At 42.8% G+C, this 12,689-nt stretch overlaps 1 protein-coding gene across 3 annotated transcripts in view; it reads right to left on the bottom strand.

The window, feature by feature from the left end:
* The window catches only part of YWHAE (tyrosine 3-monooxygenase/tryptophan 5-monooxygenase activation protein epsilon), a 51,439-nt gene extending 39,503 nt beyond the window's left edge, over positions 1–11,936 (bottom strand). The window contains exon 1 of one of the 3 annotated variants that reach the window (XM_045490494.1): positions 11,718–11,936. In XM_045490494.1, the coding sequence (XP_045346450.1) occupies positions 11,718–11,781 (64 nt within the window). In that variant the 5' untranslated portion in view covers positions 11,782–11,936. The remainder of the gene's footprint in view (positions 1–11,717) is intronic. The other 2 variants (XM_045490496.1, XM_045490495.1) reach the window with 2 other exon arrangements.
* Between the last annotated feature and the right edge of the window lie 753 nt (positions 11,937–12,689).

Genomic DNA, 12,689 nt, shown 5'->3' with positions numbered 1-12,689 from the left:
TTTCTCTCTGCCCCTCCCCAACTCACGCGCAGGCACTCTCAAAATTAAACTTTTTTTTTGTTTTTTTTTTTTACAAAGGGGCGCCTGGGCGGCTCAGTCAGTTGGATGTCCAACTCTTGATCTCAGCTCAGGTCATTATCTCACGGTTCGTGGGTTTGAGTCCCACTTTGGGAGAGCCTGCTTGGGATTCTGTCTCTCCCTCTCTCTGCCCCTCCCCCACTCTCCCTCTCAAAAGAAAAAAAATGTTAAACAGAGAAATTAAGTCAAAAGACTCTTCAAAGGAACTTCTAAGTTACAAAATTAAAATCTATGGAACAGAAATAAGAGCTTCAAGGAGACTGGACTAATGTTTACATACAAGCACAGAAGCTATGAGCCTGGGAGTGCAACATCCATCCCAGTGATGTTACCTATTTACTGCCACCTTTCCTAATGTTCTTAATCCTTACCTGTAAAATAAGTGGTATATCTACTTTGCAGGGGTTTTTTTTTTTTTTTTTTTTTGAGGATTGAGAGAAATAATAAGTACCTGGCATAATTAATAGATGTTATTATAGAATTTTATTATCACAGAGTCAATGAAAACTTTTTAAAGCTTTTCAGTTTGTTAGCACTACTTGACAACAGCAGTCAATAATATACATTTGTAGTTTTCTAGTCCTTGATACAGGACAGGGACCAGCAATAGGTATGGTGCCTTTATTAAACATCACTGTTGTTACTAACTCAAATTAACTCAATTACACATACTAACAGAAGAAATAATTCTAAAAACGTTTATACATTCACTGCAATATAAACTCCTTGAAGAGACCCTTTGTCTATTTTGTTTAATGATGAATCCCAAGTGTCTAGAACAGTGCCTGGTACATAGTTGGATCTCATTATGTATTTGTCAAATGCCTTTGGAACTTACTTTTAACACTCTGAATACTAAAAGCTTTCAAAACACAATAATCTTGACATTCAAGTACAATTTTTTCTTCTTGTACCAGCCTAAAGAGAAGCACCTCTCACTCTAGAATTAACTCTTATCTTCCCTAGAAACAGGCAAAAAAAAAAAATCTTGTGTAAGCCTTCTGAAGAACTTTAAAACATTCCCAACTAGCTTCTGTTAGGTAGAAACAGGACAACCTTGGGGTGCCTGGGTAGCACAGTGTGTTAAGCGTCAGGACTCCTGGTCTCAGCTCGGATCATGATCTCACTGGGCTCTGCACCGCTGCTGGCACGGAGCCTGCTTGGGATTCTCTCTTCTCTGCCCCTTCCCCACTTGTGCGTTTTCTCTCTCTCTCTCTCTCAAAATAAATTAACTTTTAAAAAAAATTTTTTTTTGAACAAGACAACCTTCTACCCAGATTCTACAATTTTGACTGCAAAGAAGTACCACTCTCATTAGTCTCACGACTGGGGGAAGTGGGAAATTCCCTCTGACTCCATCAAAACAGGAGTTTTCTCTTCCAAGAGTTTAAGAGGATATCCCATCAGGCAGCCAAAAATGTTAAGCCTTGGTAGAATCAAAAAGATGAGGTGCAGAGAAAACAGAGGTAGAAAATAATAGATTTAAAAAGAAAAGAGAGGGGTGCCTGGGTAGCTCAGTCGGTTAAGCATTCAACTTCAGCTCAGGTCATGATCTCACAAGTTCGTGAGTTCGAGCCCCGCATCAGGCTCTGTGCTGACAGCTCAGAGCCTGAAGCCTGCTTCAAATTCTATGTCTCCCTCTCTCTCTGCTCCTCCCCCACTCATGCTCTGTCTCTCCTTCAAAAATAAATAAAAACATTAAAAAAAAATTTTTTTTAATAAAAAGAAAAGAGATTGGCAAGATAAGTGACCTAAGACACTGACATATGGGGAAAAAAGGAAAAAAAAAGGTCAAGGTCTAAATCTTTTGTCATATTTTTGCAGAATTAGAAGACACATTTGTTTCAGACTACGTCAGGGAAAAAAAGCACCAAAAATAACCTTTGTACTGATATAGCTTAAAAGAAAGGTTACACCATTCAAATTTATTACTAATTTCATTTATTCTTCTAAGTCTCTGAACAGCCAAGAAACCTTCACCAAAATTTCAGCAGTTTTAAAGCTGTGAGAAAGAAACCTATTCTGCAGATTTTGTATTAATGAATTCCTTTTGGAAATTCTAAAAACAAAGTCATAACTGGGGCGCCTGGGTGGCTCAGTTGGTTAAGCGTCCAACTCTTGATTTCGGCTTAGGTCATGATCTCAGGGCTCGTAAGTTTGAGCCCTCTGTGCTGACAGAGTGAAGCCTGCTTGGAATTCTCTCAGCCCCTCCCCCACTCACACACACATGGGCTCTCTCTCAAAATAAACATTTAAAAAAATAAAATCATAACTGTCAGTGATATTTCCTAGTCAAAGAACACACAGTGTTTTGAAATTTTCATGATATTCTTCTCATAAAGTTTTACTACTTAAAACAACACATTATAACAAATAAATACAATGACTAACCACCAAGGTACAAGTAGTATTAATTGGTAGCATTTTATTAATCAGAACCCATTCACTGCCCAAGGCTTACATTAAGCCTTTAGAATCACATTTCACAAAACTGGTTATAGGTAACATATACACTATATGTACCTACTATAGATATAGTATCAGTATGTTCCTAGTGAGTAATCTTGAGACTGCTAGCAAAAATATTTTAATCCTAAATTATATTTTTATTCTATGGAATCTTTCATTCCAGATCCACATACAACAGGTGTTTTATTTGTCAGAGAGACATGAACATTCTCTTGAACACTAACCTGGAATTAGTATCAAAAGAACTACAGACCAGCTCAACATGGCCAAATTGTGTATTATATTGCTTCGGAATAATCTGGACAACCTTCACTTTTAGGATATGCAAATGTTCAGATTTGAGTTACAATTAAGGATTTTCAGAACTAATTTCTCTTTATGCAAATGTAACTTAGAGACTAACACCACCAGAGTACACTTGCTCAAAAGAGATAATTCATCTTATAATATGACCACAGTATATCCACAGCAAAATTTTACTTCATCTTTCACACCGGAAAACAGGAATACTCTGCCCTTTAATGAACCCATAATTTCATAACCCTGTAAATTAGCAGGCAAGGCAAGTAACCATTAATTGCCCTTCTACAGACAAGGAATGCAAGGGTTCCAAGGCCTTTACACTATACCACATCTGCCAAAATATGAAAACAGTCATAAATTTCAATGCAACGTGTCTCTTTGAAATTTCACAAATGAAAGTTAAACATATTTCATATTGCTTTAGCTGGATAAAATCCTGACCTGATCACAAATCAAGCTTACCAATGACAGATCTGCCCAGCTATTGTGCTAAATCGCTGGAAGAAGGGCTACAAACTGAAGATTAAATTTAAAACAAGATAAACCAGGATCATGGTCATGTTTTCTAAACTAAACAATTCAGTGTTCTAAACAGAATGGTCATAACAAGGTATGGGGTTAGACTATAGAAGCGTACTTGGGGAAAATCTTCCAAGCTTAGGACAGACACTGCTACTAACACCTAAGTCAAGTATTTTTAAAGACTTTTTTAATGTTTTTTTTTTGGGGGGGGGGGGGGAGGAAGAGAGAGATGGAGAGATAGAGAACAAGCGGGGGGGGGGGGGGAGGGGGGAGGGGGCAGAGAGAGAGAGACTAAGGATCCAAAGCAGGTTCTGAGCTGACACAAACTGACATCATGACCTGAGCTTAACCACTGCATTCCTCAAAAACACAGATCTACTCAAGACAGACAGACATAAAACTAACATATTTGGCTTTGACACTATCAGTCAGGTCCACCGGTTGGTGGTTTGTATGAATCCAAATGAGATGAGTAAGAACAAATGGTCTTAAGTACAATAACCGTAAGGCAAGTTTGCATCTCCGAACAATCCTAGTTTATGCTTACGGTCTTAGCACTATTATGAATTGCTACCCCTTCGTTTCAAGGTATCCTGATTTGAATGATAAATTATGATGGCCCTTTAATTATTATGGCTGTTATTATGACCCAATTATTATGTAGTCTAACATGAATATTTAGTTAATGAGTTCAAACCACAGAATTATGTTGGCAAACCAATTTGCTGTTAACTGACCATTTCAGAAACAGTATACGTTAACTTTTTGCTACTGTTCCTCACTACCCCTTAATGGATTCTGTATGACAGCTCTCTAGGCTAGTATTTGGAACAACATTTGCAAATCATTTGTCAACCTCTCCCCCTCCTAAAAGTGTTATGACTAAATCATTAACTTAAAGGTTGCATCCATCAAGACAAAAGGGGGGGGGGTGGACAGAGGTTTTAAATAAAAGCAATTTGCAGAAATGCCTGGCCATACCTCAGCAGACTCTACAAACCGAGGAAACCAAGGAAACCGTATGCAAACACACATTTTGAGATTACCTAAAATCCCTCATTCTAACTTCATTTACTGTGCCTTAAAATGAGATTTTTTTTAAGTTTATTAATTTTTTTTTTAATAATCTCTCCACCCAATGTGGGGCTTAAACTCATGACCCCAAGATCAAGAACCGCACACTATGGGGCACCTGCGTGGCTTACTGGGTTAAGCGTTTAAGAATCCAACTTCGGCTCAGGTCACGATCTCACGGTTTGTGGGTTCGAGCCCCACGTCGGGCTCTGTGCTGACAGCTCAGAGACTGGGGCCTGCTTCGGATTCTGTGTCTCCCTCTCCCTCAAAAATAAATAAACGTTGGGGAGCCTGGATGGCTCAGTCAGTTAAGCGACCCACTTCAGCTCAGGTCATTATCTCACGATTCGTGGGTTAGAGCTCCAAATCGGGCTCTGTGCTGACAGTTCAGAGCCAGAAGTCTGCTTCAGATTCTGTGTCTCCCTCTCTCTGCCCCTCCCTCTCTCTCAAAAATAAACATTAAGGGGTGCCTGGGTGGCTCAGTCGGTTAAGTGTCCAACTTCGGCTCAGGTCATGATCTCACAGTCCGTGAGTTCGAGCCCCGCGTCGGGCTCTGTGCTGACAGCTCGGAGCCTGGAGCCTGTTTCAGATTCTGTGTCTCCCTCTCTCTCTGACCCTCCCCCGTTCACGCTCTATCTCTCCCTGTCTCAAAAATAAATAAACGTTTAAAAAAATTTTTTTTTAGGGGCGCCTGGGTGGCTCAGTCGGTTGAGCGTCCGACTTCGGCTCAGGTCACGATCTCGCGGTCTGTGAGTTCGAGCCCCGCGTCAGGCTCTGGGCTGATGGCTCAGAGCCTGGAGCCTGCTTCCGATTCTGTGTCTCCCTTTCTCTCTGCCCTCCCCCGTTCATGCTCTGTCTCTCTCTGTCTCAAAAATAAATAAAACGTTAAAAAAAAATTTAAAAAAAAAATTTTTTAAATAAAATAAACATTAAAAAATATTTTTAATAAATAAATGTTAAAAAAATTAAAGAATCGCACGCTTTTCGGACTGAGCCAGGGAGGTGTCCTAAGATGGAATTGTTTTGAAAACACGAGGTTTCTTTAGAAAAGCATTAAGGTGTTTTATCTACTATTTATGACAGATACAAGTCAAGCACCAAGACACATTATTTGAACTACTAAAAAAGTAAGTATACAGCATTCCCAGCTTACTACCTTAATTAGTTACACATAGGTCTCTTTTGTGGCTTAGGAGTGGCTTAGAAGAAATAAGAGTACTGGTCTAAAGGTCAGCAGACAAGTTCTGGCTTTGCCATTTACTAGCCAACCAGTCATGTGGTAGAGAAAAAAAAACACATTAAATCTCAAATTCACTTTCCTGAACCATAAAATGGAAGCAACATTATCTAGTTCACTGATACATGATATAAGTAAAAAAGTTTGTGAAAGAGGTTTGTGAAATGTGAAATTCTACATAAATGTGTTCTATAAAGTCTAAAAGTTTAACCTTTACCCTACTCCTGTCATTGCTGTTTAAATACACACTCGTCTTAAATATAAAGTAAAAAAACAAAAAAAAAAAATTGCTGCCAAATCAGCCTTACAGCCTTCTTTTTTAAAAATTATGCTTTGGGTTAGGGGCGCCCGGGTGGCTCAGATGAGCGTCTGACTTCGGCTCAGGTCATGATCTCACGTTTCAGGGGTTTGAGCCCAGAGTCGGGCTCTGTGCTGACAGCTCAGAGCCCGGAGCCTGCTTCACATTGTGTCTCCTCCTCTCTCTGCCCCTCCCCTGTTCACGCTCTGTCTCTCTCTGTCTCTCAATAATAAATAAACGTTAAAAAAATTTTTTTAAAAAATGCTTTGGGTGGCTCAGTCGGCTAAGCATCTGACTTCAGCTCAGGTCATGATCTCGGAGTTCGTGAGTTTGGCCCCACACAGAGCCTGGAGCTTGCTTCCGATTCTGTGTCTGCCCCATCACTGCTCATGCTCGCGCTCTCTCAAAAAAAAAAAAAAAAAAATTTTTTTAGCACCTCAGTGGCTCAGTCAGTTAAGCTTCCGACTTCGGCTCAGGTCATGATGTGGCTTCTCATGAATTCCAGTACCCCATCAGGCTCTAAGCTGACAGCTTAGAGACCGCGTCTCCCTCTCTGTCTCTGCCCCTCCCCCGGTCACACTCTCTCTCCCAAAAGTAAACATTAAAAAAAAATAAAATAAATAAATAAATCATCAAAACTTTTTAAAAAATTATGCTTTGGGGGCATCTGGGTGGCTCAGTGGGTTAAGCGTCTGACTTCAGTTCAGGTCTCGCAGTTTGTGAATACGAGCCCCACACTGGGCTGTCAGCACAGAGCCTGCTTCAGATCCTCTGTTCCGCCCCCACCCCTCCCCCACTCGTTCTCTATCAAAATAAATAAACTTTAAAAAATGAAAAAAAAAAGTTTTTTTAATTATGCTTTCAGGGGTACCTGGGTGGCTCAGTTGGGTTAAGTGTCCAACTCTTGGTAACAGCTCAGGTCACGATCTCACGGTTTCCTGAGCTCAAGCTCCATGTCAGGCTCTGTGCTAAGCCTGCTTAGGATTCTGTCTCTCCCTTTCTCTGCATCCGTGCTCTCTCAAAATAAATAAATTTTAAGAAAATAAAAATAGGGGCACCTGGGTGGCTCAGTTGGTTAAGCGTCCAACTTCGGCTCAGGTCATCATCTCACAGTCGGTGAGTTCGAGCCCCGCATCAGGCTCTGTGCTATCAGTTCAGAGCCTGGAGCTTGCTTCGGATTCTGTGTCTCCCCTTCTCTCTGCCCCTCCCCCATTCACGCTCTGTTTCTGTGTCTCAAAAAATGAATAAACATTAAAAAAAATTTTTTTAAAGAAAATAAAAATAATGTTCTCAGATCATCTTCTTAAAGTATTGGTAACTCATTTGTAAAATTAGATACATTAAGTTACCAGACTGAAATTTCACTTTCTATATTTCACTTGCTATATATACCAGGTTAAAGTCCAGGAGTGTTTTAAATATTTCATATTCCTTTGAACAAGCTTATTAGACAATTATGAAAACTCTGCTTGTTTGCACAGACTCTCAACATGTTTGTTTGTACTTACTGAATCCAAATTTTGCTCAGATTATGTGTTCTAGACCATACTAGAATTCAAATTGAGACCTTTTCAAATAAAGGTGAAAAGGATGCCTAGGAATGTCCGCAATAGTAAGAATTTACTCCCATCATCTCAAATTACAATGATTTCATTATATTCCATAGTTTGGGAAGCCAACAAAATAAACTGAAATTTGCCCACTGTGCACAATACTGTACAAAAGCCTAAAGTAGGGGTGCCTGGCTGGTTCAGTTGGTGGAGCATGTGACTCTTGATCTTGGGGTCGTGAATTCCTGCCCCATGTGGGGTGTACAGTTTACTTAAACAAAAAAGTATTTTAAATGTTAAAGTAAACACAAAAGAGCATCCGATTTAATTAAATATGAAGGCTAGGGCACCTGGGTGGCTCAGTCAGTTAAGCATCTGACTTCGGCTCAGGTCATCTCATGGTCCATGAGTTCAAGCCCCTAGCTGGACTCTGTGAAGACAGCTGGGAACCTGGAGCCTGCTTCAGATTCTGTGTCTCCCCCCGTCTCTCTGTCCCTCCCCCGCCTGAAGCCTGCTTCAGATTATGTGTCCCCCCCCCCCACCCCTCCCCATTTGGGCTCTCGCTCGCTCTTGAAAATAAACATTCAAAAAAAATTTTTTTAATGTTTATTTATTTTTGAGACAGAGACAGCATGAACGGGGGAGAGGCAGAGAGAGAAGACGACGACACAGAATCTGAAGCAGGCTCCAGGCTCTGAGCTGTCAGCACAGAGCCCGATGCGGGGCTCGAACTCACAGACCGTGAGATCATGACCTGAGCCGAAGTCGGAGGCTCAACCGACTGAGCCACCCAGGCGCCCCACAAAAAAAAAAAAAAAAAAAATTTTTTTTTTGTTTTAAAATTAAGGCTAAAAGTTACCTGTAGAAGGGATTTTTTTAATTGCGTTATCCAATTCTGCTTATATTTAGGCAGGGGAAAAAAACATTCAATAAAGTTAACTCCCATTAACTGAAATAGCAATAATAAAAATTATTGCCCTACATAGAATTGATAGTAACCTGCTTTAAACTCGTTACTAAAGTTACTCTTTATCCGTTTTTCTCTCCCTAACATCTATTAAGGAGTTTATTCACAACATGTTCCCACCTTCACTGACTATAGAATAAGCTAGAGATGAGGCTCTGGTATTTTAAAAAGGACAGCTCTCAAGTAAATAACTCAGAATAGATGCATTCATTCACACAGAGAATGAATCAGAAGTGACCATCTAAACTTTACCCCTACCCCACAAGGAGCCAATCATCACAGGGAAAAGGTAAGAAAGGACAAAACCAGCAACTACCCCACAAACCCAATGTACTTTATGCTGACCCCTCTACTCTGAAAAATGTGAAAAGCACTTTTTCCGCTTTTATTTTTCCTTTTCTGTACTACTGTGGTTTGTGTATATGGGAATGTTAAGACTTGGTTCAGAAATGCTTAAAGGTAACAGGCTTAAAACTGCTACAAATGTTAGAAAACCTATGTCTTAGACTACTAAGTGATGCCGTTAGATTTAATCTCCAAGGTGAACACTCCTACCCCAAACTTCAATATTTCCTCTCTGCAACCCCCAAGTGTCCTTTTCCTGAACACAGCTTAGCTCTTCCTCCAGTACCATTAAATAATCCATATAAATTGATTCCAATTCCCCAGAATATAATTAAATGATGCTACAAAAAAGTATTAGGTTCAACAGAGTATGCAACATAACAGATACTGCAGGAACCAGAAAAGCCAGTTATTTACTTCCAACCCAAAAACAAATCATTCAAATGCACTTCTTCTACTCCCCACACCACATATTGTTCACTGACTAAAATTATGAGGAATTTTTGTCACCACAAAACTGAATTATTGCACTCAACAAAGGAGTGGACACAGGTAGAGGCTGCTTCCTGATGACTGCTTTCCTCTTCTTCCCAATGAATTCCTCCCTATCTTGTGCCCAACAGTCACAGGAGTTCCTTCCCACCTGGTAGATCCTATTTCCTTCCCACCTGGTAGATCCTATTTCCTTCCCCCTTTATATCCTGAAGGAGACACTTAACGTTTAAATAACTTAATGAAGTGGCTCTCTCTAGATAACACTATGTTCAATAACCAACAGGGCTTTGGTTAAAACTCACCACCCAGCTCCAATATTATCACTAAACCATCACTTGCTTGGAAGCTACAATCATGAGCTTCCAAAATCAGTTTTAAAACAAATAAAAACAAACAGCTTCTTCCACACCCTTTTTGGTTTTGGCAAAACCTAAATCCTAACTTGAGAATTTGAGCCTAAATCCTTACAGACCAGAGAGCATTCAAATATAATTTCAGGTTTCCCCCCAAGGACACTAATAGATTGAGAGGAACCTATCTGGTGCCTAAGGGGGATGAAGAAAAACTTCCACAAGGAGCACACCTACATTGTTTCACTTTTAAACACGGAAATAAAGACAAATCTGACCTTGAACTGTACTTCCCCATCTTATTTCCCTCTCCCTCCCAACAAAAACCTTGTTCAATACAAATAGGTATGTAAGAATTTACAAAATGCAATTGGAGTTCCTGACCTTTTCTAACTTTCAAATTCTTGAATCCTAATATATGATGATATACTGAAACTACCCCTGAGGCTATTCACATGACCAACCTGGCATTCAAGGAAAGCATGGGCCCTACATAACATTTTGAAAAGTAAGTGGCTTCAGTAATTATGAAAAAATCTGAAGATCAATGGTTGTTTCCAACCTTGTCTCACCCCTGAACAGAATTAAAACCACAGAAACCACATATAAGGTTTTTTGTTTTTATAATACTACAATTTAACGGATGTGGGGTAATTCAAGTTACCTAGGTCCAAAATGGAGGAGGTAAGGGCAATTTTAAAGAGCAGCACCCTTTGACGACTAAACAGACACAATGGACATTTCGATCAAGTTCTAAAAAAATGACAAGAACCTTTAGGGGCAAAGGAGCAATGAACAAAGAACTGTTCAAATCTGTACACAAAGCCATTTCTTTAAAATAGAAAAGAGAAAATACGATCTGCTGGAATGCCCTATGTTCAAAATCCAATAACCAAACCCTCAGCTGAGGGCTTCGGGTAGGTTACGACCTCCCCATTAAATACAAACACGCATTCCAAGCCGGGGGAGTCAACCAAAATACAGTTATTAAACGTTATTTGAAATAACTTTATTTTCCAACAGGTCTTTCCGTTTGTCATAATGGTAACTGTAAACAGTAAAGTCATCATTTTTACAAACTGGTAAACTGAGGCACGGGCATTTAAAGGACTAAGAATCATGGTCTCCTTGTTTCCTGGTCAATGCTTTATCCACCAGAACCTGCCCCCCCCCCCGCCGCCGTCCCCAGCTAACGATGCCAGAAAATGATTACAGGAACTTGCGAGCTCTCCAGAATAAGTCCGAGGAAAGGGACCGTGAGCGAGGTTTTTCTAGACCTCCCCAGAAGAAAGCAAGGTTGATTGAACGTAAAGTCTAAAAATCACTCAATACAAGGTGTGCCGGCCTACGGAAAGGAAATCCGATCGCAGCATCTCAGCTGGCCTCCCCTCAAGGATGAACTGCAGTGATTCCCACTCTGTCCTTCCCCACCCCTCACCCAAGACGGCCCTCCACCACAAACCCAAAGAAGCCCTCCGCTCGCAAGGATTCTCCTTTGTGAGACTCCACAGCCGCCGCCCCACATTGGGCCTCCGGGGAAAAGCCACCGCCCCCACCCGCCATATTTCCCTCAAAGGCGCCCGCGCTGCAGCTCCTGGTGCCACTCTCCCCCATGTGACGGGTGTTTCTTCCCCCATCACCCCACCCAATTGTTCGCCACATCCCAAGATGGCCCAGAGGTTCCCCCGGGGATTGCTCGCGCGGAGCCAGCACCCGCCATCTCCTCCCCCTCCCCCGCCCCGGGACTCGCCCTCCCCCCCCAGCCGCCATTTTACAACCAACTCCTCCACCCTCTCGCCTCGGCCTCCAGGCCCGCGAGTGTCTGCAACTGAGGACGCCAAAGGGGTCAAATTCCTGGGCCTGGAGCCTCCCACCGCCCCGGGAGCCCACAGGCCATTTCCTGCTTCCCGAATCCACGTCCCCGGCCAGGTTCGGAGACGATGCCGCCATTTTGTCTCCTGCTCCCGGCCTCTGTGGGCGGCGGCAGAGGGTCCGAGAATTCCAGCCCCCCGTAACCCCCCCAACTCACCGTCGTATCGCTCAGCCTGCTCGGCCAGCTTCGCCTGGTACACCAGATCCTCCCGATCATCCATAGCGGCAGCGGCTCCGGCAGGGTCTGCGCGACGGATGGAAGCGGATAGCGTCTCCGACTCTCTCAGCCTCTCGCTCCGTGTCTGGGCAGCAAAAATGGCGGCGCCTCAATCCGGGACTTCCGCCTGCGCACGCGGACAACTGCTCAGCTCTATGGCAACCGCTCCCTGGCAACTGGCGCGGGGGGGGGGGCGGGGGGGCGGGTCCAGGAGCTCAAAGCCCGAAGAGGCTGGAACCAGCCAGAAGCCCCTCCTCCGTGGGCTCCGCAGGCGTTGGAACGTTGAGGCGGGAACTGCGACGGCTGGGAGGGAGAACTATCCCGACAGATTGAGGGAAGAGAGAGACAGCGCGGGGGAGGCCGCCTGGACGGCTCCTGAAGCGAGTGAGCGAGGGAGCCTGGGCTGTGACCGAAGGCCGACGCCTGGACGTGCGGAAGAGAGCCAGAGGCTGTAACGGTTTTTATAATGGCAGGCCTTCCTCACTGAAACCAACTTCTGTCCTACCTGCTCCTGTATTTTTCAGCCAAACCCAGTCCTGGGACATTTTCACACCCTTTTGACACCAGGGTTAAGAGTGGGGCTCTGGGGCGCCTGGGTGGCGCAGTCGGTTAAGCGTCCGACTTCAGCCAGGTCACGATCTCGCGGTCCGTGAGTTCGAGCCCCGCGTCAGGCTCTGGGCTGATGGCTCAGAGCCTGGAGCCTGTTTCCGATTCTGTGTCTCCCTCTCTCTCTGCCCCTCCCCCGTTCATGCTCTGTCTCTCTCTGTCCCAAAAATAAATAAACGTTGAAAAAAAAATTAAAAAAAAAAAAAAAAAGAGTGGGGCTCTGCTATAATTGGTAGGGGAAAGGGGCCTGCAGATTTCACACCTCAACTTCATCCTTGCCTTTTGCAGTCTTTTTCTTCTTCCTTT

The sequence above is a fragment of the Leopardus geoffroyi genome, chromosome E1, assembly GCF_018350155.1.
Source record: "Leopardus geoffroyi isolate Oge1 chromosome E1, O.geoffroyi_Oge1_pat1.0, whole genome shotgun sequence".
NCBI lineage: Eukaryota > Metazoa > Chordata > Mammalia > Carnivora > Felidae > Leopardus > Leopardus geoffroyi.
Note: the sequence above shows the minus strand (reverse complement) of the source record. Positions and strands in the feature narration are given on the sequence as shown.